This window comes from Lepidothrix coronata, unplaced genomic scaffold, assembly GCF_001604755.1.
Source record: "Lepidothrix coronata isolate B3197 unplaced genomic scaffold, Lepidothrix_coronata-1.0 Scaffold68, whole genome shotgun sequence".
In the NCBI taxonomy this organism is placed as follows: Eukaryota; Metazoa; Chordata; class Aves; order Passeriformes; family Pipridae; genus Lepidothrix; species Lepidothrix coronata.
This window is the reverse complement of record NW_016690248.1, coordinates 891,162-911,392: the sequence shown is the minus strand read 5'-3', so window position 1 is coordinate 911,392 and position 20,231 is coordinate 891,162. Positions and strand designations below refer to the sequence as shown.

General features: G+C 43.2%; 3 protein-coding genes across 5 annotated transcripts in view; 2 read left to right on the top strand and 1 right to left on the bottom strand.

Moving 5' to 3' along the window:
- The window catches only part of NPAS2 (neuronal PAS domain protein 2), a 96,804-nt gene extending 88,006 nt beyond the window's left edge, over positions 1-8,798 (top strand). Inside the window, exons 18-22 of the mRNA XM_017818349.1 lie at positions 2,780-3,108; positions 4,369-4,446; positions 5,159-5,251; positions 7,253-7,439; positions 8,613-8,798. Of these exons, the coding sequence (XP_017673838.1) occupies positions 2,780-3,108; positions 4,369-4,446; positions 5,159-5,251; positions 7,253-7,439; positions 8,613-8,798 (873 nt within the window). The remainder of the gene's footprint in view (positions 1-2,779; positions 3,109-4,368; positions 4,447-5,158; positions 5,252-7,252; positions 7,440-8,612) is intronic.
- A 3,380-nt stretch (positions 8,799-12,178) lies between these two features.
- RPL31 (ribosomal protein L31) lies at positions 12,179-17,514 on the top strand. Its single transcript, XM_017818436.1, has 5 exons — positions 12,179-12,311; positions 12,960-13,076; positions 14,606-14,731; positions 16,648-16,760; positions 17,287-17,514. The coding sequence occupies exons 2-5, from the start codon at positions 12,970-12,972 to the stop codon at positions 17,316-17,318; spliced, it is 378 nt and encodes a 125-aa protein (XP_017673925.1). The 5' UTR covers positions 12,179-12,311; positions 12,960-12,969; the 3' UTR covers positions 17,319-17,514.
- A 406-nt stretch (positions 17,515-17,920) lies between these two features.
- The window catches only part of TBC1D8 (TBC1 domain family member 8), a 51,552-nt gene continuing 49,241 nt past the window's right edge, over positions 17,921-20,231 (bottom strand). For all 3 annotated transcript variants that reach the window (XM_017818432.1, XM_017818433.1, XM_017818434.1), the window contains exons 19-20: positions 20,048-20,148; positions 17,921-18,882 (exon numbers count right to left, since the gene is read on the bottom strand). In XM_017818432.1, the coding sequence (XP_017673921.1) occupies positions 18,424-18,882; positions 20,048-20,148 (560 nt within the window). In that variant the 3' untranslated portion in view covers positions 17,921-18,423. The remainder of the gene's footprint in view (positions 18,883-20,047; positions 20,149-20,231) is intronic.

Sequence of the window (20,231 nt, the reverse complement as noted above, 5' to 3'; positions counted from 1 at the left end):
GTGATTCACCCATTAGCTGTAGGGACCATCTGTCCTGGAATGAAGGGGCAGCAGTGTCAGAGGGTCTCTCCCTTCCCTCGCTGCTTTGCTGTGTATGTTAACAATCTGACCAATTAAAAAATATTTGTAAGATGCTTCACTGACCTTGCAGTCTACAAAATCACCAACAAGACATGTCATTAGCAGCAGTACAGTTAGGAGGCTGCTAATTTATCTGCTTAGACTGGGAAAGAATTCATTTTTTATTAGGAGGTTTCTGCTGTTATTTAAAGCTGCCATATTTCAGTGTTTCAGGGGAATTCAGGCAGGACTATCATAAAAGAGGCACATTATGAAAAAACACCATTAGGTTTTGTACAAATTAAGCTTTTAGGTTTAACTAGCAGGTAGGAATTCCATGCTTTGATCCTCTCTCAGATTAACTCTTGTTTTGATAAGGCATCTTGAGTCTTCAGTTCTGCAGGGACACAGTCACCATTGCTTCCTGCTCTGAGCTTAATTTTTTCCAGGTCATTTATGTTCAGAGGGTAACAGTGCTGCTTTGGCCATTATAATGGCAACAGAGAGTCCCTAGGTATGAACCACTAAGAGCCCTCTCAAGGTACGAACACGTGAACAAATGAAATGGGTTTACTGGGATAAACTTGATTCTAAATTTATAGCGCGTTAGCTGCCAACCATTTACTGTGCACATTCCTACCCAGTGGCAAACTCTGGTAATTGCAAAGTAGGTTACTCTGCTTTCTTTCGAGGATAAGCTCCTTGGCCTTCATCTTGAAGTGAGGCATGCACACAGGGAGGCCCCTGCTAAGTAAGTAGTTTGCTGCAAGTTCACAGCCTGCTTGACATTCACCTTGATAGATGTTGACTTTATATTGGGTGAACTTAGTATTTTTCTGGTGCTGTGTGCCACGAACAGGGAAGACACTAAACTAATCCTCCTAAAGGTCTTAATTTGCAGTGATCTGTCCAGTACCACTGGGCCCACAGTCCCTCTGACATTTTTGAAATGCACTACTTGCTTCACCTGTTCTGAATTTTATGTCAAATTTTTTATATCAAATTTTGTATCAGTGGTGACCAATTTCATTGCTAGAGCTAATCAAGTGATTTCATTTACTAAACATGTCTAAAGCTTAGCTTCTATGTACAGAAAATAAACAAGAAAATGAATTTTCATAATTTCTGTCTTTGATTTATTCATAATAAGACCTATTTACTTGGCAGAACTTGTGAGACCATCTGTCTTTCTGATATGTAATGGCTCCAAACTCAGTGAACAGTGTTTTTTAAAATAAAACACTCGGAGCTAGTTTCAGACGTGCTTTGAGCAGCCTCAGCTCTGTCACTTGACCCATTTATTTCTATCAGACATCTTTGAGATGTGGTTAGCCTACAGCACCTGAAACAAGCTGTTGCTTTTCCTTAATTGCCCCCCCTCTCCCAGCTGATTAATGTAAGTTTGTACCTTTTTTCTGAGTAAAGTCTTGGCACACAGAAATTCATTAAAAATTTATCATATTTAAATAAAAATTGTGTTTTAAAAGCTAGATAAATAAGTACAAACATGATGGGTCAAGCCACACTTACGCAGAGAAAAGCAGTGCATTGTGCCAGGCCTTTGGAGAAAGGTATGGGCTTTTTCCAAGAAAAATTAGAGGGACATGATAGTTTAGGGAATTGTTAATATAGCAATAAGCTGCAGAAAGGTGTACTGATTACTGGGTGTACCTCAGACATACTGCTACGCATGAGGCTGATGGATGAATAATGAAGAGAGTAATTGTGATTCTCATTTCATTTAAAACCTAAGTAGCTCCACTTAAATTAATGGAGTTCCATGAATGTAACAGTTGCACGGAATCAGAGTCAGCTCCAAAAATGACTTCAACTGCATGGGAACTTCAGCGGTATCTCCATACAGTCCTTGGTGGCAGGAGGCTAGGTCTAAAATACTGCAAAGAGGGCTCTTAGCATTAATAATGCGTAGTTTTAAAAGATTACTTTTTCCTCTTTGCAGTTATAATAAAAGAAATAGCCTCTAGAAAAGCAAAAATTCCCAAGTCCTATAACTTTTAAAGAAGAAAGCCTCATCTTGCAATGCAGGAAAAAAGAGAACATCATTTACAGAAACTCTAACAGAGGAAGGGCTGGCTCTTTTGCACAAGTCAAATGCATGGCACAGTTAGGAAGAACACCAGGCGACAGTTACCTGATGGGAAATCAGATAAATGACAGCGACTGTCTGTTTACACATCCTCTCAATGATAAGGACACAGCCATTCAGCATGGAGAGCTCTGCCTTGACTGTGGCCTCATTAAAAACATTTGAAGACTCAGCTGGATGTCAGGTGTTGAATTTCCAGAGACAAATTCAAAAGCAGTCCTGTCTGAAAGGCAGGCAGATTATTGTTGAAAGGAAAAAGAAAAGGACTGAAAAGATATGGAGGTTACTCTTTGGTCAGGATGCCCCAGAACACAGTGAATGTACTGGGAACTGCTCTTACGAGGGCTGTGCCTGCCCCACGGAGAGAGAACTTATACCTTCAGGACACATTTCACTAGTAATGGGTGCACTTGCAGAACAAGAAATGAAGAAACTAGACAGCAAAACTGCTAATATAGGATTGAGAGGTGATTTCCAACTAACAGTAAATGCATAATGAATCCAGAAATGTACTAACTTTATTTTATAATGTATTTCTGGATTTAATTCTGTCACTTTCATTATTCAAGACAGCTGGGATATGTAAAAAACCCCTCCCCTCTTCTTTTCCAGATGTTCTTACAGCAGCCAACAGTGTCCCTGAGCTTTAGCAATACTCAGCAGCTGGACCCACAACAGCTACAGCAGAGGTCAGAGGCCATTTCTCAGCAGCAACTTGTATCCAGTCCTCAACTCCAAGGGCAAATCACATCTTCACAAACAACAAACCAGCAGGCACTGAGAGAAGCAAGCGTGATATTGAGCCAGGTAATAATTTCTTTGAATAGAGAAGTGTTTAGGTGGAAAGAAGACACCAAGCTGTTATTAAGCAAGGAAGTAAAATCATGTCAATCCTGTAAGTATGCCTTTGCCTTTCCTTCCTTATTCTTCTCTATAAGGGAGTCTATATAAAGGGTTTCCCTATAGCATTTACTTTAGTTTAAATCTCTTTTTTAAGACCTCAGCCAGGAGGATTACTTGAGCAGCTGTTTCAACTCGAAAACAGAGCAAGGGGAGCATGCAAAAGGTGTGGGTAACTTAATTGTTCTTTGGGTGGTCCTGAAAGAAACATGGAAACTGCTAGCTTCCAGTCCCCAAGTGGACTGGAAACTAGCAGTAGTGGTGCCAGCAGTGAGACCTTGCATAATACTTGCTCCCCAAGTCCAGTGGGACACAACTAACGCAACAAAGCCTGTGTCTGCTGTGATGGCACACAGAATATACATTGAGATTTGTGTGAGACCCTCAGGTTATGAGCATTAACAGGTTCCTGCACAGCAATATAAAGTTCAGCCTGAGTAGTAACTGAGATCTGTGAAAGCTAGTAGGTTTGGCATGGGTTTTTTTTTTCTCACTGCCGTTTTCTCAGCATTTCCAGTGTTTGCTCTTCCACCCACCTGTTCTACCTGCCTTCATAGAAAACCGAGCTATTTCAGCTCCCTGAGTGTGCGGGAAACATAGCTGCATTATTATCTTCAGAGCCCTCAGCTTTTCACTTCCAACATACCTGTGTTATCATGATTCTATTAAAATAAAGAGTGTATCTGTATTGTAAATACAGATTTCTGCTGGTGGGCAGAAACCAATGCACAGGAAGTTCCACCTGAATATGGGGAAGAACTTCTTTACTGTGTGGGTGACTGAACACTGGAACAGGTTGCCCAGAGGCGTTGTGGAGTCTCCCTCAATGGAGATATTCCAGAACCGTCTGGATGCAGTCCTGTGTCACGTGCTCTGGGGTGCTTGAGCAGGGAGGTGGGACCAGGTAACCCACTGTGGTCCCTTCCAACCTGACCCATTCTGTGATTCTGTGAAATAGGAAAAAAAACAAAAATATTTTAGCTTTAATAAGGTTTGTTCCCATCATGGCCCTTGGCGGCAGCTCCTCACACCTAACTTTGCTCGTGTCTTCATGGGGGGGGGGTCGCTTGGGCATTGCTTTCCCAGCCCCGCCGCGCGTCGGGCAGCAGCGGGTGTCACAGTCGTTCCGCGTATCGCGACAGCAGCCGGGTGGCGGCATCGCCGGGTGCTGTTGCTCGCGTTTGGCTCCCTCACCTTCCTCTTCTCCTCCAGGGCCCGAAGGCAGCGCGGAGCTCGGAGCTGGCGCCGGGCGGCCGCGCCCCCCCCCGCGCCGCGCCCCCGCCCTTCGCCGCAGCCCCCGCCGGCGGCGGCCCCGCCGCGCCCCCTGGCGGCACCCCCGGCGCGCCCGCCCCCGGCTGCAACCACGACCAGCAGCTCAGGTACGGCCCGGCCGTGTGTCCGACCTGCCCCCGCCGCCTCGGGACCCCCTGCGCGGGCGGGGGAGGGTCCCCTTGGTACCCAGCTAGGCACTGAACCAAAAGAGCTGCGCTCCGATACCCTGAAGGCTCAACGACAAGCCATCCCCACTAGCGGGAGCAAAAGCAATGTCGCTGCCCTGAAACCCCACGCTCGTGGGGAAATTATAAATGTGGTTGTATTAGTGTACTAATCAGATCATAAATTTGGAAATAGTTAATGTTTTAGTTTTGCTTAGTGAAAATAGCAGTCAAATCGCAGATCAGATCTTGTAACTGGAGTAATGCAGTGGTGAATTAAAACCCCCTGAGTATAGGTGTCTGATCACTTAGCGTTATGAAAAATGGAAATCTTGCTACTGGCTTTAAAGAGCACAAGGTGAATTTAACCGAAGTTGTAAAATATTACTCAAGCAGCCAGATACTTGGCAGATAATAATAAAAAAACATGATTTATTAGTCGTGTGCCAGGCACCCACATCATCCCAGAGGGCAAGCACTGCCCCAGCCTCCTCCTCCAAGTGCCCAGGATGTGCCTTCCACAACTAGAAGCTGAGGTCAGACCTCCTAACACTCAGCCTAGTGCCATGCCTGTGAAAATGTCCTGTTTCTGTTTGCAAAATGTGTGGTCCTTCTGTTTTCGCAATGTTGTTCTTTCTTTTTTCCCATGCATCAGACTGTTGCTCAGCCAGCCTATTCAGCCCATGATGCCTGGGTCCTGTAATGCAAGACACTCTTCAGACCTCAGCATGGCAGGATCCCAGGCTAAGTATGTGACTTGTCAAAGATAAAACATCAAAGTTGCTTTTGAGGGGAAATGGCCTTCTTTCGTAAGATGACAAAGTAGTTATAAATATCATGAATGTGTTACTGTGCCAAGCCTGCCTTCCAGTGTCAGGCTCAGCCTTACTCTGCCTGGTTACATCAGGAAGGATGACAGAGAGAAATACAATGTGCCAGTGGCATTTTAACAAGCCATGGCTGGGGAAATTTTTGCCCCTCACACGCTGCTTTCTTCAGCACTGGAACTTCTGACCCATCACAATAAATGTGAGAGAGAAAGTCAGCACTGACCTGGTTGAAATGACTGGTGCCATGAAAACCCCTGCTCTCTAGGCACTGAGCCACTGGTGTTATGCCAGTGGAGCTGTGCCTGATCTACAACAGCAGAACTGAAGAACCAACAGGCCCCTGCCCTCATAAAAGGTGCTGAACAAACCACTTCAGTTGTTTGTCTCCTCAAAACTTAGAGGAAGGAAGTAGAACACCAGTCAGACTCTGACTTTTTTTTTTTTTTTTAGCTGTGTTTTGTCACTGTACTGTACTTAATTGGGAATTGCGAGAATAATAGGCAGCTCTTTGTACCTCATTACTTTAAAAGTAATTCTGTATGTTACCTCAGGAACGTAGGTATTCAGTACTTCTTTTTTTTAAACATTGATTATTGCTGTTTAAGATTGTCTTGAGTTATATTTGTCAAATTTAAATATTGTAAATCTGCTTTTATGCCTCTGAATAAAAGAGGCCTTATTTGCAAAGATGGATCTCCCAGTTCACATAGACTTCCTGACTCATGGGACTCTTTTATAGGAGCTCACATCCCAGTACAAGTACCCAGACTGTAGCATTTCTGACTAACCCCTAATGTTGAACAGCTGTTGAGTGAACACAAGCCACACTATGATCTCATCACCCATTACAGGATAAACAGAATTAGGCTGGGTTGGCAATAATTCCATTGTGGTTTTGCCCACAGCCTTCCACTAAAAAACACATATTAAAGCTTTGCTATGCAAAAACAGAATGGCAAGAGGAGATGACTATTTTGTTTCTGTCCCATCCCTCACTCCAGAGGGTTTCTAGAGGCTTCTTCTGTTCCTACAATGGGGCTCATGGTGATGGGAACTGCTGACCGTACTTGGCAATATGTGTATGAGCAGCTTAAGAAGTAATCAACCCCAGCCATGTTTCTGCAGGAGATCACCACCCCACAGGCAGTCACAGGGGAGCACAGGCAGCAGGACAGGAGGTGCATTTACTTCTCTCTTGCTGCAGTTCAGAGCTCAGAATATTAAAACAGAATCAAAAGCCATTTGGTTTAATGAGCTTGGAATGTGAATGCTGTGGCTGAAGAGAAGACATACATAAACCGGAATCTTTAATGAACCTAAAATGTGATCTGGATTTTGAGGCGAGATACATTCTTCCCTCCAAGCCCAGCTCATGCACACAGTAAGGGAAAACAGTGCTGCCAATGGTGCTGTCATTCATATTAGCAGGTCCCATGCATGAGAATCCTTTATTGGGAATTATTTGGGGTTTTTCAGCCTGGAGAAGAGAAGGTCAGGGTAGATCTGACAGCAGCCTTCCAGTAGCTAAAATGGGCTACAAGAGAGCTGGGGAGGAACTTTGTACAAGTGTACGTAGTGATAAGACAAGAGGTAATGGGTTTAAACTGAGAGTTGGTTTAGATCATATATTATGAAGAAGTTCCTACTGTGAGCATGGGAGGCACTGGAACAGGTTGCCAAGAGAGGCTGTGGATGCCCTATCCCTGGAAGTGTTCAAAGCTAGGTTGGATGGGGCTTTGAGCAACCTGGTCCAGTGGAAAGTGTCCCTGTCCATGGCGTGGGGCCTTGGCACTAGATGATCTATAGGTTTCCTTCCAACCCAAACCATTCTGTGATTCAATGAATTATTAAGACTAGGGATTGCCATCCCTATCCTAAGAGAACACCTTTGCTTCCAACAGTTTGTTCTTGATTGGTAGGTATTCTCAAACCCAACAAATGTTTCAAAGTTTGGAAGTGCAGACTTCCAGCAGCAGCTCTCCAATCATACTGATGGGACAAGCAGTGTTAAACCAAGGGTTCACCACTACACCTCCTTCCCAGCCATCTTCTCTGCCACCTATGCAACTCCAGCACCAACAGCATCAGCAACAACGCTACCTGCAGGTAGGACAATGAGGGTGATGTATAAAATGTACATGCAGAGTAATAAGGTGAATGGGCTGTGCAAACGGGGCTCCATGTGTCTACTGGAACGTGATCCTGGCAGAAATGTCCATTTTAGAGATAGCAACATATATGAGACACTGATACAGTGTCATGTAGCAGTATAGCAAGGGAGCAGTGAGAACAGTCAGAATATTTAAAAGGAAATTACTAATTCTGTACATTGGAAGCATAATCAGATTATCCTGGATATATTTAAAGTTTATTTCTAGCTGGAGAAAATTGCTGCCTTAGGATTTATTCTGTACTCTTTATTCAGTATAAAATTTGCTTATTTTACAAGTCAAAAGATGATTTTTAATTACTAGCATCAACATAAAATGAGATCTGGATCAGATATCTGGATCCCTTCAGTAAATTAACATATTTTCTCAACTCCACAAGGCAAAGAAGATAAAGTGGAGCTCATTGCCTGGAAGAACCAGGTGATTTGAAGATGTAAAAATATTTATTTTTTGACCCAGTTCAACACATACTACAGTAAAGGGGAAGGGGGGAAAGGAGGTGTCTGTTTGTTAACTCAACAGGCGCTGAACTGAGTCTATAAAACCTGGTCATGTATCCACTGGCATCATTGAAAGAGTATCACCAACCTCAAATGATTAAGCTCTTGTTATTGAAATTAAATCCTTATCATAGCTGAGAATTAATGAAAAAAAGTATGGCAGATACTGTTTCCAGTAAAAGCATCTGCAAAATTCACATTGACTTTACCACTGCAAGGTCACACCCTACTCACAAAAAGGAAGGGCTAGAAGGGACAGCATGAAGCACATTGGGATCCCTGTTTCATTTTTGTTTCATTTCTGTCATCCATCTGTGTCATTTCTGACATGTTTGCCCACCCTGCTCCTAAACAGGCTTTTTAGAATAACCTGCAAATCTCAGGCAGTGCAATCCTAAGAGAAAACCTTTCTCAGTGCCTAATTGGAATGTTGTTTGTTGCAATCTATGTCCATTCCTTCTAGCGTTAGTTAAGCTAACCTCATGCCAAACAGCTCCAGAAATTAAAGCCAACACCCTAGTAGTATTTTTAAGCATCCTGTACATTGAGGATGTACATTAAACAGGGGAAAGAATCAAACACCACAATAAATTTTATTTTATCTGTAGGTGCAAACACCAAGTTCTTTGCACAATGAACAACCCGATTCTTTGCTCCTGCCATCTTACTCACCACAGCAAGGAAATATGGGGTATCATCAGACACAACAGCAGCAGCAGCAACAGCAACAACTAACATCAAGAAGAAGGAATAGCTTATCAGAATCATCAAATTTACCACAGCCACTGCGATAGAGTCCCACCAGCACAATCAATGCACGATTAGCTTTAACCAATGGGCACATGGGGCAGAAGAGAATGACTTTGTACTTACTGTTCTGGCTTTTGCACAAGCATTTCTTTCAAAGCTCTATGACAGAAGTACGCCACAGAGTGCAGACTGCAACTGACAGCGCATTTACAGCACGCTGGATTCAGTTTGCGCTATCTCGTGAGCACAGTATGTACTGACAGAGCAAAACAAAGAGGAACACTACCCTGTGCAGCCTCCATCACCAGTGAGTGCACAGGAGAAGGCGTTCAATCTCAGCATGTCGTTCTGAAAGCTATCTGGCAATTCCAAAAGACTGTTGGCAGACTCATGAGGTATTTGGCCTTCACTGTTTCAGTTCTTCTTTTGTGTATGAAAAGCACTGCGTCAAAGGTCTATTGAGGAGAGAACAAGAGATTATTTTTATTATGATTATTGTTATTATTTTGCACAACTGCACAGAGGACAAAACCTAGGCACTTTCTGTAAAGAGAAGTTTGTTTCTTCATTCTTGTGGCCAAACTAGCACATCCAATGGAGGAGAAAGCCCAGCCATTGGTGAAGATGGTCTACAGCTCATAACCCTTGATTTAGAATCTGAAAAGTATTATGCAGCTTACCCTAACTGTTCTTCATTACGAAACAACCAACCAAAAAAACAAACCCACAACCCACTCTGGACTGTTTCCTACATGAATTGTGATTGCAAAAGAGAACTCAAATTGTAAGCACAATCATGCAACTCTCCAGTAGTACAACATGAATCCTTCTTCAACCTAACTCGCCCACTCCAAGTCTCTGAGAAATATGCACTGTGTTTTGGCCCAGTGACTCGGGATGCTGCAGACTATTACATATCTCTTTCATTGTAACATTTAGGATTAAATTTTCCTTTGGAGGAAAAAAAAAAGAAATGCACTTTTCGCTTTTTTTGTATGTTTTCCGTTGATATGTTTCTAAGAAAGATTTTATGTAATTATTAAATAAAAAGTAGTGTATTGTACAGCTGTTGTAATAATGACCTATTTCTATATAAAATAAAATTATATGGAATTATGTGGAAATTATTTTGTATATGAAATATCAACTCATTTCACAAGTATAAAGATTGTGCTTGTGCTTTTTTGTGAGTGGGTATTTTGTAATAAACTAATTAATTAGAAATGTTTTTGTGAAGGGAACTGCTGTTTCATCGTATATACAACTCAAACTATTATTTTTTTCCATTTAATGATGGACAGTTGTCTTTATTTGTAGAATAAAATAAAATAGCCAAAAGGCTTTATTGCAGGACTTGCACACATTTTCCTGTGACTGTTCAACTATGTGATTCAGTTTAGACTTTTTATCTTAGCCATAGCCTTGCATGGTGTTTGGCACGTGGTTAGCAAAAACAAGTATTATCCTATGGGATTTTTGTCATGGCATAGACTCTGAGAATGATAGCTCAGGAAGTTATATTAGCTGCTAGCGAAGACAGTTCATTTTAAGCACCTTTAAAACTTTAAAGACCTCAGGCAGCTCTGTACTTCCAACCAAACAGTTTTATATTAGGACAAAACGGATGGTTTAAAGAACAGTTTGACCCAGCACACACAAGGGCTTTGAATCATGTCCAGCTTTAGTGTTTTAAGATATTGCTGTCCTGAGTTTTGTGACACATCTTTTCTGGAATGCTCATGCTGTAGACAGTCTGGTTTCCACTTTAGCATCCTTGTGCAGACTCTTTTCAATGTTAAATTCAAATTGACTACAGGATGGAGCAGATAGGGTATAGGTCTGCTTTCCCTCTGCTGACTCTGCTGCAGGAGCAGCAGCCTCCAACACAGATTGAGGTGGATAGTAATGTCTTCATTTGCCACAGCAGGACTGAAAGGGGATGGCCCTCAGGGCAGCTTGCAGCCACTGGAGCCAGCATTAGCTTCAAGAGAGTGCAGTCATGCCCTTCCCACCCTTCAGTACCAGGGATCACATCACCAGAGACCACCGTGTTCTGGTTTCTGTGCCATAGAGGAACAATGGAGGTAATCGGACTGGCAACTGGAAATAGTGAAAGAAAACTTTTCAAGAAATGAAAATGTTCATTTGCCCTGAGTTCTGAAAAAGTTAAAAATCTCCTGAAGAAAACCCACTGGCAAAATGACCTTGTTGCTTTGACAGCAAAACTGGGTGGTAGCACTGATCAGTGCACATGTATTTCAGTCCATACAACTCCGCAGGTTTATTTCACTGAAAGAATATAAGGGAATCAAGTCTAGTCTCTAGGAAGTGTTTAGCTAATAGATCTGGTCTGTAAGAAAGTGTTTTTGCTGCCATCTTTAGGTACCTCTGTGAGTTAGCCGACTCATCTCTTTAAATTCTTGTGTTCAGTGAAGCAAGAGTGACCCCACCAGATGAAGATTAGAAAGCTAAATCCAAAGGTTTCACTTAATGTCTGAAGGAACCTCCCTCTTTCCATAAACTATAGACAAACCTAAGTGAAGCCCAGTTGGCTAAGTTGGAGGCTAACTTTATAAATTCCAGCCGCTCCTGTAAGGCCTTATCCTGGGAAAGGGGAGGAGAAATCTGTAAGTTCAGGCAGGAAGAGGTAACAAAGGAACATGAGTACCTCGTAAGAAAAACATGTGGAAGCAGCAGTTGATGGATCTCAACCACTGTGACAGAAGTCCCAGAAAGGGAAAATTCCTTTGTTTTACTCTCAGAGATAATACACCCACATCTCTCTCCCAACTGCCAGTGGTATGTCCAAACCATGCTCAGCCTTGAAGCACTTTTCTAAAACTAGCAGCACTGTAAGCTGTTAACAGAGAGAAGCTGCAAATAGTGTTGGGTTGCCTTAAGTTGGCTTATTACACTGTTTGGAAGGATACAAAGTGGTTGCAAGAGCAGATTTATGTCAAGACCCAGTTTTTCATGATCTGTCTCATTTCTTCCCTGTACACACATTCTGGTTTGGGGTTACTGTACTTGTTCCCTGTTGCACACACAAGGCAATGCTAGTTCTCTTCACGGAGCTGGGCTGTTGTTTTAGTTCATTACAGCCGAGATCCAGCTTGTTCCAATACAATCCCTCAGTTTGGGCCGGTTTTCTGGGCAGGTGGCCAGGCGGGGTGCTTACAGCAGGCCACTGCTCCATGCTTCGCTTCTGTCTCGGGAACAGGAGCTACAGATCTGAAGGGGGAAAAACGTTTGCTAGAAGCACAACTGCGCCAAGCTGAGCCCACCACACAACTCACAGGAGAGAGGCTAAAGAGGGCGCGGGCACCAAACACCGCCGGTACCGGCACACAGACTGAACACCCCCGGTACGGACACACAGACACACGGCCCCACCAACACCCCCAGCACCGGCACACGCAGCCCCCGCCCCCTCAGGCCAGCCCCGCCCCGCCGAGCCGCTCCCGGCGCCGGCGCAGTCTGTTCCCACCCTCGTCCCGGAAGGGCTCCTGTTTCCCGGAGTGCCTCGCGCGCTCCTTTCCGGCCTGTGCCCGGGCAGGGTGAGTGCTGGTGGGGGCCCGTCCCGCCGAATCCGCCTCCATCCTCCCCGCAGACCCCGCGGCGCGGGGGGTCCCTGGCCCGGCTCGGCGCGGGGGGCGGCCCGGTGCGAGGGGCACCGGCTGGGAGCTCCCGGCGGGCCCCCGTTCGACGGGAATGGGGCCCATCTCCTGCCCTCCACCCCCGTCTCTCAGGCCCGGGGAGGCCTGCGGGACAGATGGGAGGTGGATACGGCCCGTGCTGTCAGTCCCTGGAAGGAGCCGCTTAGGCATCGTCATGTTCATTCCGGGCCGGGCTGAGCTGCCCTGCCGGGTCGCCTTGAGGAAGGAGGGCTTTGGACACACAGGATCAGGACGGGGCCATCGTAGGAGCGCTTGGGGCTGGCCGGGAGCCCGCTCTTCATGTGAGGTGTTCAGAGTATCGGGTGTGCTTCCTGCGCCTCTCAGGCAGATAGAGTAAAGCACTTGTGATACTGGAAAGGTGCTGCGTGTAGCCTGCGACTGGTGCGACCCGGGGGTTAATTAGGTTTAGGTTTACAGTTCCGAATGTGGGAGTTGTGTGGTTCGTAAGGGTCTGGGGAGGACGGGAGGGAAGGGGACGGGAAAAGTCCCGAGGGAAGTTGGTTTGACGCGTGTACGGATGTTTTTCAGCGTTGCTCAGATGGCTCCTGCAAAGAAAGGCGGCGAGAAGAAGAAGGGGCGCTCTGCCATCAACGAGGTGGTAACGAGGGAATACACCATCAACATTCACAAGCGGATCCATGGCGTGTAAGTTGTTGTTATCCCTTATGTTAAGTGGCATTTGGATGCGGCTTCAATAGGCTTTAAAGGGCAGAGGAGGACTGTCCTTATTGCATGTTGTTTGCGGTCTCTTGTGCCTCGGTTGTGTCCCGAGTAAGTAGCTCTGTACCTGTGCAGCGCCACACTTTGTATGTGGCTTTCTTTGCTGGTGAGTTTCCAGGACTTGAATTTGAAGTTATTTACTTATTTACTTCTGTGCACAGGTTGTCATTCTTTCCCAGGCATATGTTTAAAGTTTAGCCCACTGATTTAAGTTTTAGAAATTATATATTGCTGTAGTCAAATGATTGGCTTTGTGCTTGTCGTGAAGTCATGTGAGGTGTAAATTCGGGTATGATTTGAGTTAAAAGGATATTTGTTGTGTGTAGATGGAATTTTACCTGATAAAATGTTGAACCTCGTAAAACCGTGTAGTAGTGAAGTATTTGAGAGGAAACTGCATCACCCTTGCATTCTGTGTATGGCTGCAGTCATGTGGAAGACACAAGCTGAATCAAAATGATTGGGGAAATGGCTGAAGTTAACTTGGAGAGAAATGAGGCAGTGAAATATTGTAAAACCATGGGTGAGAGGGGGAGGCAGTGGTATTTTTTAATTGGCAATAAGATGTTCTGGCCTTGCCTGTTGATTGGCAGTTCAGTCTGTTTTAAGGCAGATGATCCTGCTATCCACTTTTCTTTTTGTGTTATCCACTTTTTGTGTGGTGTGTGCTAGGACTGTAATGCTTTCTGTTTAATGCTTGTCTCACTTGTAATCATGCACCCACTTCCCATTTCTAACACTAAATATCAACAGCGATGTGCAAATAATACTAAATATAACCCACCGTGGGACCTCAGGCACTACTGATACAGCTTCATGTCACAGTGTGAGTATAACATATATGGCAAAACACTCACAGTGCAGCTCTAACTTCTCTTGTGAATGCCCAGTCCTGCAGGATCTATCCATAATGGGCATGAGACAAGCTATGGTAAAAAAACTCAGTTCTGATGGTGGTACTGGTGCCATCCTGCTAGCATGAGAGAAAGTAAGTACTGTGTAGGAGAAGCTGTTATTCAGAATAATGTCAGTTTTATTCTTCTGCAGTTTATTTTAATACTGTTACAGTTCTGTCAAGTTTGTATTACTATTGTTGCACTGCTTTTCTCATAGGCCTTCTATTCAGTGTCTGAAACCTCTGATCTCTCCAGTAATGTTGTGATCTTCCAACACACTGACATTAAAACTGAAGGCTTAAGATTCAGGAGATCTTGGGGTTGCTTAGTTTTACTGAAATTATTCTCCCTAAGTATACGAGGTTTCTGTTAGGCACAAGGTTAGTAGCTGCCTACCAGGGTAAAAATGTAGTTATGCTGTGATGCAGCTGTTTGTCTGCTGTTGAACACAGTTCTTTAGGTTGTGTGTTTAGAGAACACCAGCGAATGCTGCAACGTGCAACATTGAATGCTGACAGTGTCCTGAAGTTAAAGAAATGGCTCTTGTGTTTGTCCCAGGGGCTTCAAGAAACGGGCACCACGCGCTCTCAAGGAGATCCGTAAGTTTGCGATGAAAGAGATGGGTACTCCCGATGTTCGCATTGACACCAGATTGAACAAAGCAGTCTGGGCTAAAGGAATAAGGTGGGTTTCTGCAGCTTTCCTTACTGGGTGTGGAAGGACTTGGAGAGGTAGAAGCATTTGTATGCTTCTTGCAGTGTTTGCATTTTCTTTGCAGATGCGTTTTTTCTTACAGCATACATGCCAAGCTAATCTTTCTGTCAGCTCTGTATTCTGGTCAGTTCTCCCAGCATATTTGTAGCAAAGCTTTGGCAAACTCTGGGACTGAAAGAGCTTCCTTCTACTTCTAATAAGAATAAAGTGAAGAAAAGAAGGAATGTGGGTTTAGGGGTGGAGGGTGGGGGAAGAGAAAGGATTGGGGTATTGTAATACTGAAGTACCCTGACCCCTATCACAGCAGACACTTTTTATGGCCTTTTAGTGATACCTTTGGTCCCAAGATAGGTGCCTGGGATTTGTGTAGTGTGTCTGAACAGGATTAGATTTTAAAGCCTGCTGAAATGATAAATGCTATGCGAGGTAGTAAGTAGGTGTGTTTTAAATAGGGCCATTAATCTTTTCTTCAAAGGACAAATGATAAGTAGTTTGAGGGTCAAAAACTACGGCTTCCATTAAATCACTGCTACAGAGGCAGCTGATTTGGCATTTGACATGTGTAAAAATGGTCCGAAAGAACTGCTGTGAGGAGTGGAACTTCTTAAACCATAATAAAAGGTTAATTGGGATTGATGTTTTGAGTGATGCACTGGATACACAGAGTTTTAAACCCTGTCTTTTGGGAGTTGGATTCCTGAGTCATATTTACAGTGGTTTACCTGGTATTGTGTGACCAACCCTTCCTTCAAAAGCAGAGTGGGACTAAGTTTTTGGGTCTTGTAGACAGGGGTTTTCTGTCTTTCCTGTTAAACTTTACAGTTCATACCAATGAAGAAGTAGCAGTGGAAGCAGGAAACAGCATAACTTCAGAGGTTTGTAGTGAGGCTACTAACCAAGACTTCCTTATATTAACTGGTAGCAGTGTGGTCTGTGGAGCAAGAAGTCACCGTATCTGTCTTTCCAGTTTGAGCTTGCAGTTTTTACTCGTTAGAATACATAATGTATGCAAAGTAAGATATCATCCTCTGGAAGGATCAGGAGTGGCTAAAATCACCCATGTCAGCTCCTATGATAGTGAGTGACTTACATTAAGTATGAAAAATGCTTTTGACTTGTGTCAGGAAGGGAGTAAAGCAAAGCAAGTTCCTGTGTCTTGATTACTGCGTACTGCTACACTGTGACTTCCCTGTTACAAACAAAATCATCTGTGTAATTTAGTTGTGATTCCAGGGGCTTAGTGAGGAAGCAATGTTGATCAGTTGTGTGCCTCTAAGTAAGATCTTCGTTCAGGTTAGACGCTCAGTAGAATTTCCATGTGACTTCTGGCTTACAGATTGGGCAGTACTTTAACTCTGGACAGGGGCCTTGGGCTTTCACAGCAGATTGGTGGGTTTTTCCTCACCATTTTCTATTGTAGTAAGAAATGCTTGTTAGTAACAGCTGCTTGCTGATCATGTTCATGGTGTTCATGTTCACATTCATGATGATCATGTTCACTTCATGATCACCTTCGCAGCTGATGATGAAGTGACAATTTCCTGGATCAGTAGTGGACAGGTGATGCACTTCTGACTTAATGCACCTACTGGATTATGGATTCATCTTATTCAAGGCTCACTTCAATCCTACCTCCTACTTTATTAAAACTAAACAAAAAAAACCCTAAAAATCTCTTTTAAGGCAAACAGTACAATCTCTTAAAGGTACAGGATTTTTCTCTTACTATGAGGGTGAGATAGAGAATTGACTCATCATGTCTTTGCACAAATAGGCAGAGCTTAAGAATTTGGGGGGGGAGTAATTATGGAAAAAAGAACTTTTCAATGAATTCACAGGTTTCAGTACATAGTTTACTAAAAATTAATCTGCCATCTTCATTTTAGGAATGTTCCTTACCGTATCCGTGTACGTTTGTCCAGAAAGCGCAATGAGGATGAAGATTCACCAAACAAACTGTACACACTGGTCACCTATGTACCAGTGACAACATTCAAAGGTGAGGAAGGTTGCATGCCATCTCTCATGCCATGTTTCTCTGCACAAGTAGCAAAGCAGGACAGCTCCTCGTGCAGTACAAAATTCAGATGAAAAGCATGCTGAAGGGCCAAAATGCTTGCTTAAACTATATCTGCTGTAGAAACCAGGGCTGCTAGCTTGCCTGATCTGCATTAAAATGAATACAGAATTTTGTGAAATAGTCATGTAAATTTTGAGAGATCAAGAAACACTGGCCAGAGTTTGTTAGGGTAGTTTTAAGGTTTGTTTTCCCATATAAAGCCCATCCTCTGATGTAAAAAGCTCAGGCAGGTTGAGCCCTTTCTGCTTGTCATCTGAGAAAAATCAATTCTGCATATAAAAAAACCAACTTCATGTTGTATCATACTTGCCTATATAGTTTGCTTTTCCAGAAGTAGATCAACTAACTAGCTTTGAAACAGCTTCCCATTTTCTTGTGAAGACTTCCATATACTTTAAGGGAACTGTCTTAGTAACAGGTGGTGATACAATTTCTTGTTTTGCAGGTCTACAGACAGTCAATGTGGATGAAAATTAATCAGATTTGTATTACAATAAAAGGATAAAAAGAAAGTTTATTCCTAAATTGTTGGTTTTATTGTCCAGTCTCTTCAAGCTCTCAGCTGTGAAACATTGAGTTGAACAGGTACCAACATCTTAAAGTATCTTGTTTTCTTTAGACTTGTGCATCATGGTGTAATTTGCTTAATTAAAGATACTGTAGACTTCTGTTACATGTGAATGGAATAAGGAGAAGATGTGAATGTTCTTTGTGGATGGCAAAGTCCTGCTGCTTTTGTTCTGTTCCTGGGGCAGTAAAGAGACACTACACAGGTATTTTAAGTTAAGGCCAAGTTTGTTTAAAAAACACAAAACAAGGAAAACCCAACGAAAACTGATGGCTCATATATTTCATACATGTAATCTCTTGTGGATGACGTAAGTTCCCTGTATTTAGTCCCCTGCTGGCCTCGTAGGCAGACTCAGTAGGCTTCTCCCAAAGCAGCTCTGTATGCTACATGGAAACAGCTTTCTGACTAGTGAAGTAACTGTGATCATGTTAACTCAGGGAATCTGTGTAGCGAAGTAAGGATTAAAAGTACTTACCTTCCATAAATCAGTAAGTACTGTCAATGCCAGTCTTGTACAAAAAGGGTTTATTGAAAAGTGCATGTTTTTACAGACAAACATCAGAAGCACAGTCCATGTACATTTATCATTTGAGCAAGACATACAAATTGGAATACAATCAAATATATTAAAATAGTTTCAATTACCAGCATTGAAACAGGTTTCAGTATTAGTGCAAAAAAAGGCAACCCAAACTGCAGACAGCAGATGAGAAGTGTTTTCCCCTGTTTAAAAAAAAAAAAAAAGGACAACTGGAGCCAGCCTCTGGTCTCCCAGTGCGGAAGAGGGCTTCAGTGTCTTCACACTGTAGACAGATGTTTCCTTTTACATTCAAAACAAGAACATAATAAATCAATGGCACAAAACAAACCTACGCACCCTTTAGCTTTTAAAGCTCTTAAACTGAAAACCACAGACCAACAAATTATCAGAAGTCCACTGCTAACTGAAAGCCTTTTACAGTATGTGCTTTGGCATAATTTCAGTGCATTTCAATTTTTACATGTTTGCTGCTACTGCATGTTTGGTTTTGTATGTTCATTCCGTGGTGAGCAGCTCACTCCATTTGTTTTGAGACTATATTGATTTAGCTTTGCATTCTCAAGTTTTGGTTTCAGTTCTAAGGGTTTTTCAAAGAAGTTAACTAATGATTGTTCAGTCAGGAGGGATGCTAAAATATGTTCAAAAGAGACAGTCCAGTCCCCTTCAGTCACAGGAGAAGATTGAGAGTCTTTGTGAGGGGTCTTCACAGTGTCAGTAAAAACAGCATCCTGGTCTGAAGCAGAGGCCTCGGGCTGTAAGTCCTCAGTGAACTCATCTGATCCACTCCCCAGGCTGATGCTTCTTTGTCCTACTTCTCCAATCTGAAGTAACAGTGTGGTCACAGTGGCAATGGCTTGATACAAATCATTCTCCTCTGGATCTTCATGAAACATGCTGTACAACGTCTTGCAGAACTGAATAAACTCTCTCTGTAAAGAATGAAAAACCAACATCAAAGTACTGAACAGCCATGTTATGGGATCAGTGCAGGAGTCAGGGGAGGGCCCGGTACTGCAAAGGCAGGCAGAATGCTGTGTACATTTATATGCTCATTTATAGCTTCTGTCTGCTTTTAAAAAATGCTAGTGAAGGGATTTCAACCCCCACTGGTGCTAGGAATCCTTGTGCTGAAATCAAAGAGGGAACAGAGCAGTGAAGTATTTTGATGCCTTGATGAAGGAGATCTGGACCTACCAGGTGGCCAGAGGGCAAGTGAGATATAAGGCAAGGGATAGTCCCTTACTGGTGGCTGTTACACAGAGTGAGTTATAACCAAAGTCATCCACAGGCCTGCAAGCCACCTCCCTTCTGTTTCTCTCCCATCTTTCCCCAGATCTTTTTCTTCCGCCAGCAGAATTCAGACATCTTCCCAGCTTCTTTCCCTCCCTCACTCACCCATCACAGGTGATTATCAGACTAGAGAGGATGTTTCCATATCCTCAGTGTGATGCCTTTAGGAGAGCTCATGTGTCCCTGCTGAGCTGACAGGTGAGATACATGCCACCCATTTAAAACTTTATGTACCAGCACCAGTTTGTTTTACTAATATGGGACCCTTTTCCCTCCAGTAGATTTCCTTATGCCAGCAACATAATAAAAAGCTACTGGCATTAGGGAGGAGATAGTAAGATGACAACAGCCTTCAGCTGTTTTACTTCATGCAGTTTTAGTCAGTGTTTGGCTATGACAGGGCAAGTCCCAGTTGGTGGTGGACTAAGAAGTCACTGGTTTGGTGCAGAGGAGGTATGGGAAGACAGAAGAGCAATATGCGTTCCCGAGAATTCTTGGGCTTAGGAGGAGGGCTTTATCCTGCCTGCATAAGCCTGTTTGCTTGCCTGTTCTGCTTCAGGTGAGTGTAAATCTGAAATTCTGTTCACCAGACAGTCTGAGTAGAGGGAGCTGCTAAAAAGGTAGCTGAGAGTTTTTAAACACATTTTCCGTGGATCAGAGGACCCCAATCCTTGATGCATGAAGGACTGAATGTAAGTACAGGCTGAAGTCACACTTTCACAGAAAGAGGCAAACTATTGTATTCAGTCATTGCATTTTAAGTACACTTACTTAAAAACAGATTACAATCTCTAAGGTACATACCTGGCTCATTTTTGGCAATTCTTTTTCAGTTTTAGTATCTTTTTCTTTGGCTAGATCCTTCAGCATCTGCTTCAACTGCTTTTGGTAATCTACTGCATCACCTTTTTTTGGAGCAGACATAAAAAGGAGAATTAATTTTCAAGTCACTGGAGTAAATTTACATTTCAAAATAAACCCCAGAGAG

Bases quoted from the DNA above. Each gene is read 5' to 3' on its own strand.
- RPL31 (XM_017818436.1), top strand. From the start codon at position 12,970: ATGGCTCCTGCAAAGAAAGGCGGCGAGAAGAAGAAGGGGCGCTCTGCC. The intron at 14,732-16,647 runs GTGGGTTTCTGC...TCTTCATTTTAG, and splicing joins GTCTGGGCTAAAGGAATAAG to GAATGTTCCTTACCGTATCC. The intron at 16,761-17,286 runs GTGAGGAAGGTT...CTTGTTTTGCAG, and splicing joins ACCAGTGACAACATTCAAAG to GTCTACAGACAGTCAATGTG.